This window comes from Falco peregrinus, chromosome 1 (genome assembly GCF_023634155.1).
Source record: "Falco peregrinus isolate bFalPer1 chromosome 1, bFalPer1.pri, whole genome shotgun sequence".
NCBI classification, from domain to species: domain Eukaryota; kingdom Metazoa; phylum Chordata; class Aves; order Falconiformes; family Falconidae; genus Falco; species Falco peregrinus.
This window is the reverse complement of record NC_073721.1, coordinates 36553298-36574783: the sequence shown is the minus strand read 5'-3', so window position 1 is coordinate 36574783 and position 21486 is coordinate 36553298. Positions and strand designations below refer to the sequence as shown.

At 35.8% G+C, this 21486-nt stretch overlaps 1 protein-coding gene across 1 annotated transcript; it reads right to left on the bottom strand.

Annotated features, from left to right (window-relative positions):
- Positions 1 to 708: 708 nt before the first annotated feature.
- Positions 709 to 20556, bottom strand: CCDC172 (coiled-coil domain containing 172). The gene is made up of 8 exons (XM_005237567.1): positions 20478 to 20556; positions 20156 to 20241; positions 16686 to 16802; positions 15083 to 15248; positions 12969 to 13070; positions 11894 to 11996; positions 1581 to 1668; positions 709 to 741 (listed from the first exon to the last, which is right to left on the bottom strand). Exons 1-8 carry the CDS (start codon positions 20554 to 20556, stop codon positions 709 to 711), a joined length of 774 nt encoding a protein of 257 aa, XP_005237624.1.
- Positions 20557 to 21486: the final 930 nt, after the last annotated feature.

The following is a 21486-nucleotide window of genomic DNA, read 5'->3' as shown; positions in this document are numbered from 1 at the left end:
AGTTCTCTAGAATGGGGACTTTTCATTTAGATTACGGTTTTATCTTTGCTGTCAAGTGCTGAAGGTAGCACTCGGTATTTTGTGGGTTGTGGGAGAGGAAGAAAAGACGTCTTCTCATGTGATCAGAAGACAAGCGCTAAGTAATGGCCTGGCTTACCACCAATGGAGGCATCTACAGCTCAGTAGATTTGGAAACCATTCCGGACTATCATGCAGGATATCATATCATCAGCAATCGTATCATTGCTGGAGCTGAGCTATTTCAGAGGGCTTGTTACAGAATTGCATTGTCAAAGTATAAAGTAAATAGCCACAGCTCCTGTTAAGTATTCCTTGATGTTAACAGCAGTCTTTCTTTCAAATAAGATCACATCACTACCTTAAAAATAGGAGAGTGTTCATTCTAAAAAATAGTACATAACGCTAGTAATACAGGAACTCAGCTGTATATGTTCCGGACTACGTACTGCCCATTCATGGGCAACAAAGAGGAAACTAAAGATGGATAGCTATTGAACTTGAGGATAAAACACAAAACCACCACTTTTAAATGAATAAACTTTTTATCTTAATGAAAAGTAAAGGCAGATACAAACTGTGGTTTAATCAGAAAAAATAGAAGCAAACCTGATAAAGCCTGTGTAAAATGGTTTTAAAGTACTCAAAGACTAGCTTCTATGACACTCTGTATCATATGCCACATGTTATTCACTTGTCTGAAGACTTTTTTTGTGATAGATTCTGGAAAAGAAAAGGAATTGAATTACAGAAAATTAAATCTAATGAGTTCAGTGTGTTCTTTACAGAGAAGTTTCTAAACATTGAGCTGTATTTTATGTTTCTGAAGTTTGACAAGCATGATAAAATTAACAGATAAAGTATAAGTAAGTTACACTCCTCCAACAGAAACTTGAAACTTATCATAAAAGTAATACAAATTTCCCATGACTGTTATTCTGCTATTGATACTAGTGGCAGCTGCATCTTCATACAGCTTGATCAGGGACTCTGAAAGGAACCTTTAAAACCCCTGTATTTCAAAAAATGGGACTTCAAAATACTTTTTCTCTTTGTATTGTTACACAGACTGACAATCAAGAAATTCGAAGTGAGGATTGACATTTAGAAAAAAACACACTTTAATAAGTTTTTGTAAGGAATTTGTGAGTAGAGAAAATAAAATATTACATAAAAGGATGTTATCATCATTCTGTTTCTCCATATTCCTACTTTCTGTTTAACTGACAGCTGGAGGTAAAGATTAATTTAGCTCCTAAATGCATAATCTTTTAAGAAACTAATGATTAGTACTAGTCCCCCAAATAGGTATTTGTTGTGCTAAAAATCTTCATCTTTAAATTAATTTCTATGCTTCGCTTTTCTGTGAGAAATGGTACTCCTGGACAATTGGGTATAACAGGCACAAACATAAGAATTGGAGTGCACCTGCAATGCAAGGTTGTTTGGCTGTGTACATAGTATGAAACGCTGCTTATCTAAAACCACTGCTAATCATCTTAAATTACACTTTTAAAGCTAAAATTCTCAAACACTTAAAACACATAACAAAAATGGCATACCATTTGCAGAATTTCAATTTCTGTTCGAAGAGTCTCACAGATACTTTCCCAATCATCATCTTTGTAATTTTCCAATTCTTTCTTAAGCCTGTGTCCAAAACAAAATACATTTTTGAGTCAGAGAACCACTGCTTGGGTAACTATTTTTTTGCAGCTTCTGTCCCAATTTTCAGTTTGACTTATGTGAGAAAACCCTCATCGATCTATCTGCATGATCAGGATTTTAGTTCTGTAATTGGCAGTCCAATACGCGGCTCTCCCACCATACGGCTGGATTTCATTCAGCACTGGCAGTTGTGACGGCAATATGAGGGACTTCAGAAAATGGGTTTTTACAAAGTATAACTTGAATAAGTACTTAGACAAATTTCTGGACTATGTCATTTTCATAAATCATGAAAGATTTATGGCCTCATTAGTCATCATTTTCTTATTTAAACATGGGAATTTGAATGTTGATACTTAGGAAGTACCATTTGTTACTGTTCTGACTTTCCCTGGGTATCTATGTGTAGCCACCGGTGGAGACAGAATGTTGGAGTAGATGGGTCCTCTGCCTGGCCCTGTGCAGCCATTTCTGTGCTGTCATTGCTCCATGCCCTGCACATACTCCACTGTTGTTACTGCTGTTCTCTCCCCGCTGCTCCTATTATTCCTCAGTGCTTACAGACTGTTTCCCAATAGTCTTAGCCAGGAATTCTCCAAATTTACTACAATTAGGACTAATTTTAATATAGTGATTTTTGCATTCAAAAAAGCATTAGTTCTGCTAAAAGGACACACCTAAACTTTGCACATCAGTGACTGTAGTACTTTAATATTTGGTAGGCCAAGAGTTATCTATGCCAGAGCTTTTAGTAGTCTGGTGAATACAAGGTGATGAGATTATACTGAGTCTTTCCATGGCTGTCGTAAGAAAAGCATAATGAGAAAGCTGAAGTTGCTTGCCCTTAATACATTTTCAGCAAACAATGTGAATATTCTGAGACATATAGACAGACTGAAAAAAAGGAAGAAAAGTAGATATTCTGCTTCTAATTAAACAGCAAAACTTATGCATCAAAGCAGGACCTTGTTTCTTCTGAAGTTAAGAGAAGGTAGCAACCATTCTCTTTTATATACTGTAATAGGGAATAAATTATTTAACCATATTATACAGACAGTGCACTCTTTAGATGTCCTACTACATTGGAGTTTGTTTTCAAGACAAGAAAATGGCTTTATTAAAAGGTATAGCTTCATATGAGAGGAGCAGCTTAGTCACCATGTGGCATTAGAATAGCAGCATAAGGCTGGACTGTAAGTTAATTTTGCTGTTCCTGAGGAGAATATAAGTATCTCACCATCAATATGGAAACAGTATGGGATCTGTGTGTTTGTATTACAAAGGAGTAAATGCCTCTTCTTTCAGAAATATTCTTCCTGCATTCAAAATACATACAAGTGTTCAAACAAAAGAAAATTTTGAACTACACTTAAAGAAACAATATATTCACTGTACTGTAGTACATTGCCAGTTTACAGACCATTTTCACTGAGAGAAGTTCATGTCAAGGTCTAAGATCAGTTTCTGATCTTGATTAAATTGACATCATTGCCTTGCCTCCTCATCTTTTTACGCTCTGTGTTCTCTGCTAGCGTGATATTACAACCCTAATTTGTTTAAGACAAACAAAAGCTCTCCTTTGCTTAAATTACTTTAGGAAAAGACATATTCCGTTAATCTCAGAGAAAGTGCTCTCTCATTGTCTTCCACATTGTAAAATTGATGCATAGTCTGTTTGCTAGTTGTCAGCTAAGAATGATACCAGTCCATGTTAGGTGTGCATTAAGGATAGAACAACTAGAAGATAAGCAGTAGGAGTTGCTTATCTGTGTCTTGGGATTGTGAATTAATTACTATGGATGATGTGCTTTGAATCCGTAATGTTTTGCATATGGATTTTAAAATATTATTTAAAATATTTTTTAAAACTTTTAAATGTGGTGACAGTACAACTTCTTACTTAGCATGGGTTAGTGGTGATAAAAGACATTCATTCAAATGTGATGTTTAAATTTTACATTAATCAATTGATCCTGCTTTCAGATCTTCCTTCCTATTTAGAAGCTAGATAATTACAGTATGTGCCAGGAATATCATACTCGCAAAACAAGAGCTGTCTGTTAGGTTACAGTCTACACAATTAATGCATTGGAGACGCCTGAGTTACTGAATAAATGATGAAGTTTTACCAGAAGGAATGTGAGACAATGGAACTATTAAAAAAAAATGCTTAACCTGGAAGCAGACTTAGTTTTTTCATTTTACATTTAAGATAAGCAGGATATTCATATTCATCTTTCCACTATCAGATTGAATGTGCAAACCAATTATTAATGAAACTATATTGTCTAGATGGAGGGCAGGTTTTCTGTCACCTTTGGAAATGGGAAGAGATGTACCTTTTGTCAGAACAAGGATTAATATGACAACTATACCCTTCTTAAAACTATGATAAAAAGCAAATCTGTTAAAAAGAAAATATCTGAAAAACCACATTAGCATTTGGCCTTGCATATCCTTTTTTTTTTTTTTGGTTTTGTTTTATTTTTAACATTTTGGTCTCCTTGATGACCATAAAATTCATCTTTTTAAAAAGTTATTGCACTGGATTAGCAGTGTATTGGTGAGTTACAGCATCACAGGTAATGGGCTCTAATGAACAGCTGGAGTTGAAATGCCATTATTTGTGAAAGGAGGTTTGACTATTCCTTTGAAAAATGTTCAAATAGTGATGGCAAAACCTAACCTTAAATCAAGTAGGTGGGACAACAGCATCAGGATTGTTTTGGATGCTGGCTTGCCCAAGGCTGAGCTCTGCTGTCAGTAGTCCATTTTCCATTACTCTTGAATGCCAGAAGTGATAAAGAAATGAAGGAGGGGGAGGTCACTGAAGATCATTGATTTTGCAGCTTCAAAATGAGCACAGCTATTAAATATCATTGGCGTTTGTGGCTGATACACACTCTTCTTGAATTTCAGCTGCATATGCAGAAGCAAGTAGGAAAAATAATGGTGAAATCAATACATGCTGGTATTATGAATTGAACTATGATGAAAATAATGTTATTGCCTAACAGGTTTCTTCAAAAAAATAATCCACAGATTCAGGTTACTGGATCAAGACTTCAGCAGCCCAAACTTGCTACTGAATATCCAAGAATAATTTTATGTAAAGATGTCCCAAAGAAAAAATAGTTGGAGTAGAAGGCAGGGTGAATACGTGATTTTAGAGCCTTTTTTTCCTAGGTGGGAATGAAAAACCCTACCTGGTTATTGCTGGAGTTGCAGAAGCAGCAGACTGTCTCTTGGTTATGTTTTGCTGAGACAAGTAAAATATTTTTTTTGTATTTTTCTTCTTGTCGTTGCCTTGTTTATGACCACCATTTGATTTTTTTAACCATAAATACAAAGGAAAACATTAGAGTGTATTATAAAATGGAATTGCTTTACACTGATATACAAAGCATAGAATTTATGGTACAAAATTATGTTCCCTGAGAAGTTATATATAAACGAGAGTATCTATGTCAATTTTCCTGAATTTTTAGCATAAATATCAGGAAAAATATTTATCAAGGTTTGAAGACTTTATTGAGACTGAAGAAAAGTATAGAAGACTTTGGTTAATTGTCTCAAGCCAAGGAAGAGCTAATGCACTGAGCCATTCAGTCTCAGTTCAGTACTGGGACTAAATTAATGTGTATGTTTCTATAGTGAGAGCAAGATTTTGCTGGGTATCTACAATTTGCTGACACCACAAAACCAAATACTATTGATACAGCTGAAGAAGTCAATAAATTTCAGACTATTATCAATTGATAGAGGATGGGAGAAAATGAATCCTAAATGAAATTCAGTATCCCAAAATATAAATTCAAGCACTTGAGCTGAACAGTTAAATTATAATAGTATGTGCTTGATGGAGCAGAAATAGAATAAAAATTAAGAAAGTGATTTAGTAGTAATAATAAATGCTTGCAAGATGAAAGCAAACAAAGGTACTAGGCTACATAACAATGGGAATTAAATGTAAATTAAAATAAATAGAAATACCTTAGGTAAAACAAAAAAAATTTCAGCTTTTACTGCTCTGGATCAAATGCTGATTGTAAAATATATAATTATCATTGATTAAATCTTACATTTTGTAAATGCTATCAGGTAATTATTTATAGAATTAGCTACAGATCTTTAAAAGCCTGGGTTGGTTTTTTTGTTTGCTTGGGTTTTTTTTTGAATTTATATTCCCCAAATACATAAAATATCACAAGAAATCTTTCAGGAATGTATTATGATAGATGAATAAACATGGAAAGGTTAAGGCACACTGAATTAAACTGCACATTTAGGATGAGATTTGCTTTTATGCAGATAGCAAACCAAAGTTATAATGACTTCTTTCCATAGAACTGTAAGAACAAGTTACACGGGAAAATAAATATTAAACATACAGGCATCAGAGACATCAAAACCGAAATATGTTTCTAGAGGTCAATAAGATTCCTATTGAAAGGCAGGGAAAATAAATATGGGTCAATGATTCTTCTAGTTCAAATATTTTCATTTTTCTACTGTGCATGGAAAATTAGATCTCAATTTGGATATATTAATAAGGCTACCCTGTTGCTGAAATTAGCATCTCTATTCTGTACTGCTTTGTTTCATGTATACTGTATAACTTCTCAGAGGTAAGAAGGATTTAGAATTATCCTTGTTTCCTTCTGCAGTGTGGACTCTCTATTCTCTGCTCGTGTTCCAGGTTGAATGCATGTTTCTTGAAAAGTAGGTCAGAGATTTGTACACAGTATTCTTACGCTCTCCTGGTTTTCGTTGGAAATACCTCTTGGTTTTACCTCTTCCACAGCTATATTTACTTTTGATGTTTATAGTTGTCTTTGATTACATAGTATGCTCAGGCCTCTCTTTTCCTTTGCTTCCAGGTACCTATTATTGGAATCCTTAGTTTTGTACAAGTACGTGAACTTGCATAGTTGTATTCCTCCACTTTTTTAGCAACTCCACTCTAAAAAGACTAGAGTTTTTCAATTGTTTTATACTATTGTCTTGATTTCTATTCTACAGTTGTTATTTAAAACACTAAGCAAGGCTGGCTGTGACTGTAGTTACCTTCTTCAAGCCCCAAAATTTCTTTTTTCAGACCTATTGCTGTTACTATTGGTCATCTCCTTACTTAAAATTTTTAATATGTCTTCTCCAGGTTTACCAGTAGTTTCCCATGCAGGATAACATAGAATACTTGACTAATGTATAGATAAATGGCATCTGCATTTTCTTGTCTCACCAATCGGTTGTCTTATCAAAGGAAGATATCATTAGTCAGATTTGATCTACTTTTTGTAAATCCATACTGCAATTTATAATGGAAACCTATTTTAACGTAATTCAAACTGTAATAGTTCCCCTAGGCACTGCTATTAAAAAGAAAAGCTTAAAAAATCGATGAGGAGATTGTCATTAAAAACCTCATTTTGAACCACATATATTAGTCCAGAGATTGCTATTTCCTGATTATAAAATTTAACATAAAATTAAATTGCAAATATATATTATTTTTTTTAAACCACCAGAACCATGCATGTTTCCTGTATGATTTGTATGAAAGAAAGCATTGCTTTTTCCTTCCTAATTTTGGTAACAGTTTCTTTTTCTGTCTTATAAGGTACAAGAAGAAATACTGTACTTTTAGGAATCAGGCAAGTAATCAAAGCCTTGAACTATTTAAAAAGTAAGCTGACTTCATGTATTCCCCTTCTGCTACTTTTTTTCTGAAGTAGAACAGAAATCCAGGTTTCAAAGAAAAGTTTTATCCTTAGTCTACCTTTAAAACAGTGTGAAAAATACCAATTGGAGGTAAAAAGTGTCTGGTAGTAGTCTAAATAAACTTTAATTAAAATTATTTCTAGGTTGCTTTACTTAGGGCAACATATAAATTTAAAATTAAAATGTGAAAGAAGATAATTAATATAGTAAGTAATTACAATGAATAGAATAGTGAATTGATTTAGCTAAGAATTTACTGGTATCAGTTAGTTTCTGCCTGACTCCTGTATTGTTCCACTTATGTGATGCAACTTGCTACCTGCCAGGGAAATGTGACTCAAGACGGCTGATGCCAGAGTTCTTTCCTGCTGTTTTGTGTTTGGGGGTGGCACTGGCAGAACAGCTGTTTAAAAATTAAAATTTTCTGAAAAATTCCCTCTTTTCTTTATTTCTTTGAATTATTCACCTGTATAGTGAGACAGTTTCCAGGGTGCCTACTTTGAGTAAGAGGGTACCGTGTCTTATCCATAACTATATCTGTGTTTAACATTCAAATTTTGGTTAGCTTTTTCCTGTATTTGATGTATATTAGAACAAGCCTGTAACTGCAGTACCAACAGCTGGTTAGAATTACTTGTATGTGCTTCTTGTGACCTTTTGTAATTCTTTGATGGATTTGGGAGAAATTTTATGAAACTGCAGACATGGTATAGGGCATTTTTCTCAGATCAAAGATGAATTGCTATAATTTGAATTAGCTGGCTACACTCTTCAGCTGAAATGCAATTTACTTTAAGATATATACCTAATTGTAATGAAGATTCTTGCCTTGCCAGCTACTTTTGATATTGATTTTTAAGCTGGGACAAGGTATGTGATACAATAGCAGACATACAGGGTGACCTGGGAGCTACATATATCAGGTTATTGATGCTGACTGTCTCTCACATTTGTTTTAAGGAAGCATTGAAAACATTGGTACTTTTGCCATCTAAATGAGTCTTGTGGTTTCCTGCTCTGTAAAAAAAGAAAAAAAAATTGTGCTTATTTCATAGGGAAAAAAACTTATTTTTGATTCACATTCCTTGTGTCAAAATATTCTTCTTTTTACTGAAAATCATATTTAATATCTATGAAAACTAAAATACTATTCTTGCAATAGATTCTGTAGAGGGAAAAAGGCTTATCTTGTTAGGCTAAAAAGGGTTGTTTTTCAGTCAGTTCAATCATATTGATTTTAACATGACCAAAACGGACTCATATTAAGATATATGCTAGTATATGTAATATTGTATTAATCGGCTCTTTGGCTGTAAAAGATCCTTTGCAAGTGTCAAAGGTGTATCTAGACTGCCAGGAGGTCTTCCTGGTTCACCTCAGGTGCCTGCTACTTCAGTTTTTCTCACTGACACTACATGAATTCTTCTCTATTCTCCAATTCCATTCAGAAGGCATCTGCAGGAGCGGACAGGGTAGTTTTTCTGGAGAAGATCTTTGAGTGAAGTATTGGCAAGCCCTGCGTAAGCAGCCGTGGTCCCTCAAATCCTCCTGTGGCACATCACAGGGCATGCAACACACATGGTAGGTATTTTCATTTTGAACCAGCACTCTGCTGCATTGGACATAACTCCTTTCAGTATGTCATGGATTTTGGATGGAAAATACGTGTAGATACACAACGTTATATCTTAACATCACAGAGACACTACAAAGGGACCAGAGCAGATAAGATGTCCGCAAATGCTAGGCAGTGTGGAGATGACTGGTTTGTTGCAGATAATGCTGCCTCTGAGCAGTGTACGAACAAGCCAATGCATATGTATTGATCTATGGGCTGTGCAACCCACAATGTTAGTTTGTTCATTGGATAATTCAGACTGGAGAGATGTCAGGAGGTCATCTAGCCCAGTGTCCTTCTCAAAGCAGGGTCAGCTACAAGGTCAGACAAGGTTACTTGGGGCTTTATCCAGTGAAGTCTGAAAACTTCTGAGGATGAAAACTCTTCAGCCTCTCTGGGCAACCTTTTTATTGGCTATACTATCCTTACAATAAACATATTTTCCTTAAATCTATTCTAAACCCCTCTTGTTTCAACTTCTGCTTTTTGCCTTTTGTTCACCCGCTGTACAGCATTGTGCAGATCCTGGCTCCATCTTCTTGATGACATCCTTGTAGGTACTGGAGGGTAATCAGGTACCTCAACAGGGACTATTTATGTACTGCACTATTAAAAGCATATACTACTTTAAATTCCCTTTCATTCTCTTAATTCAGTAGTCCCAACCAAGAAGTGATGTGCAGGATTTGTTTTAAAAAAAATTGATAGAGTTGTATGAGCCTGAGAAGGTTTGGTATAATTCTAAACAGCACAGCGCTATGACATACAGAAGTAGACAAACAAGGATCACCTGCTTGGCTCTACTGTAAAGCAGAACCTATTAGTGCTAACATGGAAGTACAATGACATAGCTATGTTGCTCCTGGCATTTGAGTTAACTTAATCAGAGCTGTCTCTCTCTATAAAGCATTGATGTTTTCTGATCAAAAGCAAGTGCAACATAAAAGTACGATTTAGGCAAAGCTATCCTAAATTTTGTTCAGTATCTGAAATTAAAAAATATTTCAATGTAAAGAAAATTTCTTCAATATATTATTATACCTCAAAGAGCACTTGCTTTTTTGATAGTATTAATGGCAGTAGGAGCACTTTATATTTGGCACTACATGTAATTATCAAATAATGTAAGCTTATCCTGACCATAAAATGAGGTATTTTATGAAATAAAAAAAACACCTCATCATCCTTCCTGCTTTGATTGTAAATGCCACTAGCTGTTTCTTTTAGTTAATAGAATTTAATATGTTTTGTCCGCTGTTGTGTTTTACACCCAGATAAAACCAAAATATCATTCCACAGGACTGTGAGTTAATTTCACTACGCAGAAAATCAGACATACATGGATTTGAATGATTTGCCTAGGATCTCATAGCAATCAGTGGCAGAGCTGAGGATTTAAAGTAATATGGTGTTGGCTACTTCTTTACCTTATAGATGGGAAACCTGTTATAGAAAACTAATTACACCAATTTGGATATTAAGTGGCATCATGGCAGTAAACTATTCCAAGGGAAGCATGATATTTAGAAGGAAGTTGACAACCTCATGTATCACAAAACCTAATATATAACAATGGAATGAATAATGTAAAAGAGTGAATTATAACATGCTGTCTTAACGAATTGCTGCTGCTGTTATTATTATTTACACTGTCTTTAGGTATATGTTGAATGCAAAGTTTTTGCTACTGTATGCACAATTGTGAGCTAATTAATTTTAATGCTGAGGGAATTTTGGCCATGTCTCAACGCTATGTAAGAGGTTGAAAAGAGTTAGTAATAGGGCTGATAGATCATTTTCTTTCAAAAACCTATATTCAGCAAAAAATGGGCCATTACCAAACTGTATTTCAGGAAAATGATCAGGGTTCTCTGCAAAATTTTATTTTTCCATTGGAAGTTTTCAGAAAAAAAATACTGTATTTATTTATTTTTGTCAAAACCATAGAAATATATAGGGGAAAAAAATGTGATGGTAACAAAAGTCATGTTCCCCCTAACAATTTCTATTACAGAATATTTTGGACCGGCTTTTCTAGGAGGAGTTCCTTTGCATTGCCTATTAAATATTTTTAGTTATCTATGGACATTTTCATCTGGAACACTATAAAACAGGAAAAAGTTGGTTAATTCTGTGATATGGGGTTTTCTGGATTGGAAGATTTTCAGTTGAAAACATTACATTATTTTCTGCATAGTGAAAACATAAATGTCACACTTAAGCAAACTGAGAAGAGAAGACTCATTACCACTCAGTTCCTGGGAAGCAATATTTACTATTAAGGGAAACTGTGCCAATTCTTCTGTCTTGGTTAAATCTTCAAAATTCTGTTCTAAATTAACTTAATTAGAAGGCAAACTAGAACTGATGGTAGAGTTCATAGAGAAAATGAATCTACATTCCGTAGCTTCAACACAAAGCCCACCTGACCCAAGGAGGTTATTGTGGCTGATCCATTCCATTGCAGTCGGTCTCTGGGGAGGGCTGTACAGCCAGTCAGCAGCAGTACGTATAGCACTGGGTAGTTCATCAGTACTTTGTGTGTCACCACTGTTTTTACAAAAACTTAAGAACTGGCCTTCCACCCAAGGACCAGTCTTTTGCTCTTCCTCCAAGTTTGATTGATTTCCTTGCAAACACTTTCAGTTTTTAGTTTGTTGGAGTATGCATGTAAGGGTGAAAAGCTGTAAATAAACAACAGGAATTTGTGTTCTGTAATAAAACCAGATGATTTCATTTGGTTTTCGAAAATTCTCTTGATTTCAAAGAAATATTGTACAGGAAAGGTAAAACAGTCATTGCTACCAAAACTGGTCTGCAGTTTCAAGCCTAAAATTAAATATAGGAACTTATTAATCTGAGTCTTACCTTAAACATTCAGGATCAGCCTGAGGTTTTCCAGTGACATGAACTTTTTCTGCTTCTAAATTTTTTGTCATTCTTTCAGCCTCCCTGATTACTTTCTCTAGGTCTAAACATAAAACAACAATTGCGTTATACATTAACCATCCATATTCAAAACTTCCTACATTTTCTAAATTTAACTTTTTTCATATTTCTTTGTGAAACTGTTTGTAGGGTAAAGGCATCTAAATAAAGAACATGATTAATTTTATTATTGTATTTGGTATGCATATTACAATCTTCCAGAAAATTTTGTTCCTTTTCCCAATTTATGCCCATATTTACAGCCTGTCTTTCTTAGCTCTTCTTCAGTGACATGTTATTTACACATTTGTAAATAAGTTACTAAACCACTTCTAGATTACATTTTTTAATCCACATTTAAAAATCTTCCCTATTGCTTGTGATCACCTTTGACACAGAACCTTTCTTGGTTCCCTCTGTGTCTTTTTAGTTTTTTCTTTTATAGGGTTTCCTGTGTATTTGACACATTTTTCCCAGCTTGCTTTGTAGACTTTTTTTATACACAAACTTTCCTACCTGAGCACACAAATGTCAGTAAAGAAATGATGATAGTTCAATTTAAAACTCAGAATTTACAACTACTGCCTAGACCAAATCTGCCTTTATCAGTCCAAGCCATGTTGCTTGTTAAACATTTGAATTTTAGTGACTTTCTTTAATTATAGGTTAATGGTTTTTAAACAATATTTATGTTAAATTCACTTTGAAACACCAGATTCTCCATTTAAGTATATGATTTACCAGCAAAAGCAAAAATTTCTTTTTCTTATTTATAGCTTATGATTCAGCCAATGTGTAGACCTCAGTACCACTGGCATTTAAAATAAATCTTATTGCAATCCATAATATTTGTTATAAACATGTTTAAACATTATGCATTACGTAATGTAAAAATATATTAAAATCTTGTTTTGATGATATCTTTCTTGAGAAAAATAAGTTGACAGAGAAGATTTTTTCAGAAGCATTTGTCAAGCCACAAATAATTATCATAACAAGTGATTTTCAGGCGTACCTCTGAGTTCGCTTTGGAGAGTAAATAAATTCTGCTTTAATTCATTCTTCTGCAGCTGGAGTGCATTTAACTGAACGTTTTCATGTTCCATTGACTCCATTTCTACAAAAAATGTATTTTTAAATTAAAATGCATTGCAGTTTTAGTCTTCCTGATATAATCTTAAATATTCTTAACTACTTCTAGCAATCTTCAGCTAGTCAGAAAGAACCTTAAATATAAACCTAAATTCAACTCAAATCAGTGATATAAAAAAACCCAACAACGCAGTTCACAGGTAGTTATGTCATATAATGTATTCATAACTATGAAAGGAAATGGTTTTTTACTATTATTAAGATGTTTGACATATTTTGTTGACTGGGGATGAAAAAGACTGTTTTGCTTTAGAGTTACTTCGGCTATAAAGGAAGATGACTTATGAATAGGTGGTGAAGAGACTCATCTCAGCAGACATCTCTCAGCATGACTGAAAAAAAACCCTCTGAGTTTAGCATTATGTACATTTGAACCTGACCATTGACAGCATCTGGAATTAATTGTGATTGTATCTCTAACAACTGGAGGTCCTTACATAATTTCTTTGTTATGAGTTACTTAAACTTTTCTTTTTAGTGTTGTCAGTGTGTTCAGGGCTGTAGCAGACAGAAAGACAGGCAAGTTGTACCCCCAGAAAGGTGCAATTTAAAAGGATGGAATCAAGACAGCAACTGAACCTAGAGAAGAATGTTAGCTACCTTTCATGTCCTACTGATCATTTGACTGATCAGATCTGACTGAATACGTAAAAATTAACCATTAAAAGTAACAGGTGTCACCAAATAAAGACTTCTTTTCAGTTGTAGATCAGAATCAGAGCCACAGGAAATACAGAAAGAAGGCACCACCAAGTATGATCTCAAATAGATAGTCATATTTCAGTAACTTTACATCAGATATTGGGAATTCAAATGCCTGTGCACTTGGTGAATTATAGAATCATGAGACTGGAAAGGACTTTGAGGGGTCATCTAATTGCATCCAGCCTTTTGAAGGCAGGATCATCTGTACCTCTGTCATTTCTGACAGAAGCTTGTTTAACTTATTTTTAAAGACCTTTGGTAATGGAGACTCCTAATTTCTTCGGTAATGGAATCTCATATGGCAGAGCGTTTCAGTTGTTCACTGCTTTTAGAATTCTAAACAGCCAGTGAGTCTCTCCCTTACTGTAGTTTACACTAGTTACTTTTTATTCAGTTCAATATAGGTATGAAGAATACATTGATTTCATTTTTACAGAATCCTTTAACAATTTGAAGACTGATGTCCATCTTCCATCAGTCTTTTCCTTCATAGATTAAATAGTCCAAATTCTTTCATTTTTTTACTGCTTATATTGTCCACATCTCTGATCACTCTCACTGGTCCCATGTGGATTCTTTCCAGCTGATCCACATTTTTTCCTGAAGTGTAACACCCAAAGCTAGATGCACAGTACTCCAGCTAAGAGCTTAACTGCCCCAAATAGAGTAAAGGATCATTTTGCATGTCTTAGAGGCCAGAATTATGTTTATGTCTCAGTATAGTGTTGGCTTTCTGATGTCATTGTCTCATGTTCAGCTTGTGATCCATGGTGACTCCTATCTCCTTGCTTTTAGTTTGACTGTTCTGAGAAATCTCGTATTTTGTGTCTTAACTCAAAGATAAAGTTATACTGTGGCAGTAAAAGACCAGTCCTACAAGACATTTGTACATATCATTCTTTGGAAGCTAAGTAAATTTACATAGTTCAACCACAGGTGATTATACTCGGTGCCAACCTAATGTAGTATGCGGTGTGTAACAGTGCACCTCTGTGCCAACTAACGTTAGACGTTGGGAGACACTTCTGCAGGGCTGCTTCTTCCCCTCATGGTACTCATAGTCAGAAAGGACTGAAGGGGATAGGGAACAGAAGAGGCTTTAACTATTGTTGTGTGACATGGTTTGACAGATCACACTTCCAGTTTACTGCTAAGAGGAAGTTCCAGACAGCAAGGGAATGGAATTAGAATTATTGTGTTGCCCAGTTATGTTTTACTGATACATATTTATTCTCTGGTAATTCAAGATAAATGGTTTAATATAAGATTTACCATTTTTCAACAGAGTTGCCTCATTCTCTAAATCATTTATTTCAGTCTTGACTTTTTTCTTAATCAGAAGGTCTCTATTACTTGTTAGTCCATATTCATTGTTAAACTCTGTTAATTCCCTAGTAAAATTCTCTTCCTCTTCAGTCATTTTTCTCTTTGCATCTGTCTGACAAAAGGAAAGGGAAAACTGAATGTTCAGGTGAAAAAAAATCTTTGTTAAGCCAAGCAGACTGAAACACAATGTTGTTTATCCTTAAACTTGTGGTATAAATGTAGTATATTTACTTTTCCTGACTTACGAGAATATGAAAATGGTGTACAGGTCTATAATTTTATCTGTTGTTTGAACTTTCCTTCTTCTGAAAAAGTGAAGGATATATTCTTAATAAAAAAATGTTTTAAAAATCACTACGTTATATTACAGACTTGTGCCAGCAGTTTTTCAGTTCAACTCTGTATTGAAATTAGCAGAAAGTTCTGTTTAAAGTCAGTAGCACAGTATGGGCACTCTTTTTTTAAATTGTTATTAAAGGAAATAAAGGTGGTGTTTACACCTCTGCAGAATGCAGACTAACTTTAACTCCCTCAGTAATTACCAAGAAAGCTATAGTTGATAGGAAGTCACTGTTTCATTTCCTGGAAAAAATATTCTAAAGAGAAAGGCATTATTAAGTTCCTTTTAAAAAATCTTAACTGATTGCTAAATTAAATAAAATGAAATGACCCTTATACACAGGAAGAAAGAAATTATAACCTTTACATCAAGCTTGACTGGTTACAATTAAAAGAAACTTCACACTTCACAGGATATTTAGCTTTTATAGCTAAATGATTTTTCTATGATATTTATTTTTCCCTTTTTTCTTTGTATACTTAAGATTGGGAATACTTTGGAAGCTGAAGAAATATTTAATTAAAAGAATATCTGTCTAAAGATTTAGGGTTAATACAGGTTATTCATGCTGAATCTTTAAAATTTAGCTCTGTTAATTTAAGGCATAAATACCTATGCAGAGAAGACTACTCATCTGTGGCACTTCTTGATGTCTAGAGATCCAAGGATCCACAATGAGGTAAGAGGAAGGCAATATTCAGGTTAGCACAAGAGAGGACTGAAAAGCTTGCCTGTGTATGTTGCAAGTAGCTACCTTTTAAGAAGTGGCTAGGTGTGTCTAGCATCAATGAGATCGTGTGGTATGTCAGGGATCCTAAAATGTGGTGTTGGTCTCCCTGAGTTTTAACTTTGATACTTCTCAATATGCTTTGTGGATGAGCGAGTCCAATTTAAGGTCAGACTTTGTTCGTTTTCTTTGATAAAGGAAATAATGTGTCAGAATTGGAGTTCAGTCATACAACAGCACATGTTAGAAAATGAAGTCAAGAATGTTAAATCAGCTTTCCAGATAAACTGCAGCATACATTATCTTAGATCACGGGCTTAAGTTAAAAGTGAAAATTTATCTACATTTACATTAAGTATGCTAGAATAAATAAATACAAATATTTTCCAGTTTTAAAACATTACTTCCACATTCAAATTTTAAAGCTGACTGCTCTCATACAGTAGACAAACATTGTCTGAATACCATAGCTGGAAACATACAAAGATTTTAAGAAGAGTGCTCTTTTGCTTAGTAAGTTCAGCTTTCTGTTTTTCTAAGCTGTCTTCACGTTTCCTCAGAATTTCTAAGTAGAATTGTTTTTCAGACAGTTGCTGAACCTGCCAAGAGGGAAAAAAAAAAAAAAAAAAAAAGATTGTAGAGTAAGGTAATTGTTTTATTGTTTCATATACTTTGATATTGTACATAAGGGTCTTGGTCCAGTAAAAACACAGCTGGCATAGCTGCTGGACTAGTAAAAGCGCAGCAGCTCTTTTTTCCTTGAATAATCTTCCAATATACTACTAAGTTTTGAAAAGCATCCTTTATTGAAAAGCCACATTTAATGCTAGCCCATCTGTCTAAAATGACATTTTAAAGTCAGCTTAGTTTAGGAGACATATTTCCAGGTTAAACCCAGGAAAAATATTGATTACATGGGATCTTGTACCCAACATAATACAGTGTCCTCGATCTAATTGTGTAAATCTCATCACATACCAAATCAGAAAATAATATCAGAGGGACAGAGGTGCAACATCATTGTTTTGACTGAGTGGCTGTACACATCATCAACTCTGCAATGCTAATATTGCATATGTGAAAGATATTTTTCTGAGCAATTTCTGGAATTCTTAGCCATGGAAGTGTAATGGAAATTGGTTAAAGGCAGTTTGACCATAACCCCTGCCACCCCCCAGCCCCAAAATTCTATTTTGCATACAGCTTTATTGTTAGTTTTATTAATTTAAAACAGTAGCTTATCTGATAGAAGGGTATGCTGTTTAACCATTGCATTTTCAAAATTTGCTGAAGCGTTCTTCTCAATTTTCCAGCACATCTGCTGTATCGCTGTCTAACCTAAGTTAAGATATATGGTGGGATAAACTGTAACAGCAGATGAATAGGGAAGAGCTAAGCGCTGAAGAGTCTTAAAGGATGAGAATCATTCATCTGATGAAATGGAGAAAAGGAGGTTAAGAGAATGACTCAGACTGTAATGCTCAGAACAATGAGTAGGGAAAGTAAAGTTAGCAGAATTGCCCACAGACTGTAAAGGCACAGGGTAAGTATTGGGAAGTAAATTGAATAATCAGGCTGATGCATGACTGTTTGTGTGTGCAGAAGCAGAAAAGACCAAGTAAGAGTGATATTACAGAGGTAAAAATGAAAAGTTTGTAAAATGAAATAATACAGATGATTTCGGAGAGGGTGCAGATGAAGTGCATCTGTTCAAAAAAGGAGGAGGATAGTGGAATCAAATGACCTAAGACTAGAATGTGAGAGTCAGAAAGGAAAGGACCAGATTTTTTCCTTATCTCTGGTATGTCCGGCATGCTAAGCGTCCAGGAAGTGCTTGCCTCAGAAATATTTTATTTTTACATATTAATTCAGAGAGAGTAGATGGTTTTACATTGCTGTATTACACTACTGAACAAAACTTAATCTATGCATTTGCAACAGGTTTTTTTGAAGAAATCACTGAGCCATGAAAAGCAAAATGCTACAATTCGGGTTCTAATTACATGCTACCTGATTTTACAGGACAGAGTAAAAAAGTAACGTTTCCTAGGAATCTTTGATTGACCACAGGCAGCCTCTGTGAAATAGATGTCAAAACACTTTTGAACTCAGTCTCATCTGCTTGGTCAGGCATAAGCTGCTCTGCGTGCATGTGCTTGGATATGTAATACACAAAAGTGCAGTTGTTTGGTGTGGGATGCATTGAACAGCATGAGCTGACAGCATTGTTTAGTATTATTTGAATTACATAAACTATTGTAGACATATGTAAACTTAATTCCTGTACTGAAAAACAGATCACTTGAAATACTTTCAACAGCTATATAACCTTTAAACCTAAATACAGTCTGACTGAAATGCATTTTCCCATTCCACTTGTTTTCTGTATCATTTTCTATCTATAAATGAATCAAAGTCACACTAAGCAAGCAAGTAAAATATATTTTTTGTGAACATCAGTGAGTATATTGTTAATCCTGATGGGTAAAGCACATAAGATTTAATTAGGAATAGTTCTTCAGCTCTTCCCATTAGTCATTTACAGTAATGGCTCTACGCTTGGGACCTTCTGTACCTACCACATAAACCCTGATTATAAATCACAATGCATCAATAACAAATAAGTATTATAAACATAAAATTGTGATGTTCATAAATAAATTTATGAGCAAGCCTACAAAGGACATTACCTAACAAGCAACATCCAGATATAATCTGCGTTGGTTAAATAAGTTGCTATTTTAAAGCACTTTGGGGCTTTGAGATTGAGAATAACTGCTTGTGTGATTAGAGTCTCAATCTGCAACCAGTAATTATTTGTAAAAGAGTTCTCTTTTATACTGACCCCCTTGCAGTAATGTTGATATTTACTATACGTATTACATAGTCTTTTACAAAAGGCAGAAAAGTCTGGTTTTGGAAGGATGAAAATCATGCCCCAAACATTTATTTTCAGAACTAGTTAAGGCAATCCTCTAAAGGTTCTTGAAGATGTTTATTTAAGCGATAGGATACAACAGTTCCTACTTCAAAGGAGGCTCCATATGCTTTCCTGTTGTGCACAAACATTCTGCCAGCACAGACACTTAAGAGCACAAGGGATGATATTTAGACTTTATTTTCAGGCATAAGCAAATGGTTTTTTAAATCATTGGTAACCACAAGTATTAATGGTGAAAAGCTCTGCAAAATTGGAAGCTTAATCTGAAAAGACATCTGCAGTTTGGTTAAATGGAAAGCGTAATAAAATCTTAAAAACACTAAATAGATTCGGAAACTTTTCTCTGTCTTCAGCATCCCTAGAAAAACTCCTAGGCCTTACAAGCGCTAACTGTGAGCCCAGGCTCACAGGGGGATCTTCAGCATACCACTCCAGATCCTGTGAAGTAAACACAGGGAATGTTTCTGTGTGTTTTCCGTGAAAGGCCTGTAGTGAAGGGCAGTGGGCAACAGAGGGATGGCTTCCCAGCCTCCAAAGGGAAGGCTGACAAGCGCCAGGGCTGTTAGGAGAAATTCTCCCATGGCTCCTGGACAGCGGGCCTGCCTGTGGCCCATGCCTGGGGCTGCGTCCTGGGCTCGGACCGCCCTGGCACCATGGTGGGCTCCCTGCCAAGCGCTGCCTGCAGGACAGGGGTGACTTCCACATGCACTTGTGCCATCACCAGTGTTTCCAGACCTTGGAAGCATTATCTGAGGTGATACCCCTGAGGTGAGCGAGCCCCTGAACACAGCCAGAGGCCAGCCTGAAAGGTGAGCTCTGTGAGAGGGGAAAGACCTTGACAGATCTTTTTTTCACCACAGAAACACACGGTCTACGTTTTCTCAGTGACGTGTTATTCAGTAGGTAAAGCAAACTCCTTGAAAATGTTAATGAATGTACCTGAAAGAATAGGTCACGTGTTTATAAACAATATATTTCATTATTATGTGTACTATAAACGTGCCTGCTTACCTTGGTTTCTAATTTCATTTTTGCAGTGCTCAGCTCTTCTTTTATTTGGTTAATTTTTTCATAACTCTTATTTATGTTGAATTTAACTGCAACACAACAAAAATCTGTAAGAAAACACTCTGGGTTTGTAAAAGTTACATTCTTACAAACCCATGCCATTGGCAAGAAGCAGCCAGCCTGGCTGATGCCAAGCTTTCACCAACAAAGGTCCCCTCATGACAGAACCATGGGGCCACCCTGCCCTTGCCCCAGGACATGGAGGGGCCATGAAGTGTGGTCAGTGCTGACCCCGGCCCCACAGAATGGCGGCCATCAGGCAGACCTTGCTGGATGAGGTGCCTTTTCTCCCTCGCCTGCTTCTCTGTGAGCTCTATTTGCTGGAACAAAGCATCCAGGTTCATTTCTTGTCTTCTCGTGGAATCTGTGGGCTCTCTGGGCCTTGCTGCCTTTGCAGGGGGTTGGTTGGTTGAAGCCAGGATGCCCTGGAGGAAGATGAGGCTGGGCCCAGCCACAGCCCCATCCCTCAGGGCTCGGCACACTTGGCTCTGCCCTCTGGCCTCTGCCTCCCTGGGGTCAGGAAATAAACCCCAAACCACAGAGGGAAGCAACCCCAGAAGATGGGATGCGGCAGAGGAGGAAGAGGATGGGTGAGACATGTGGGCTGCAGAGGGTAGGGGGGTGAGGGTGAACTTGGGCAGAGGGAAACATGAATGACTGGCCCGGGGAGCCCACACGGGAAACACAGGAGATGGGAACTTGTGCTCATCTGTGAAATGCTGGTTCCGACATGGAGTCTGCAGAGTTTGGATCAAACAGCTATGGCTTTATTCCTCTAGGACCACACACTTTATACTGGTTTTGTGCTGCTCAGAAGCTGCTTTTTCTACTCCTTTTTTTTTAATGGCATGAACACCATCCTTTTAAAATATTATATCTGCTCAGATTTATTTGTCTTTTGAAGATCGATATCTAACCTTAGATGCTAAGGAAGTAGGCTAAAATCTGCTCTCATGCAGAAGAAGATGGTAAGCATGACTACATCAAACTTAAGTAGCGCTGATCAGACCCAACTCAGCTGCGTTTCACCACTAATGTAAAATGACAGTGTTTCCGTTCCAGTTGGTCCCAGTAAGCAAAGATCATAAGACAGCCCATTGTACACTCTTCTGGAGCATACTTGTGTATGAATTTACTGTGCTCTGAGCTTCTGCAACTTTCTAGTTTGCACATTACTGGATGGTATGCCTAGGAATGTAAATACCCAGTTAAAAATGTAATTCATATTCCAGGGTTTGTTCCTACATCTTGAAAATTATTAACTACATTTCCTG

Excerpts from the sequence above, each read along its gene's own strand:
- CCDC172 (XM_005237567.1), bottom strand. The coding sequence starts at position 20,556 with ATGAACCTGGATGCTTTGTTCCAGCAAATAGAGCTCACAGAGAAGCAG. Across the intron at positions 15,249-16,685 it reads GCACTCTTCTTAAAATCTTT|ACAGATGCAAAGAGAAAAAT; the intron begins GTATGTTTCCAG and ends TCCTTTTGTCAG. Across the intron at positions 1,669-11,893 it reads GCTGATCCTGAATGTTTAAG|GCTTAAGAAAGAATTGGAAA; the intron begins GTAAGACTCAGA and ends TTTTGGACACAG.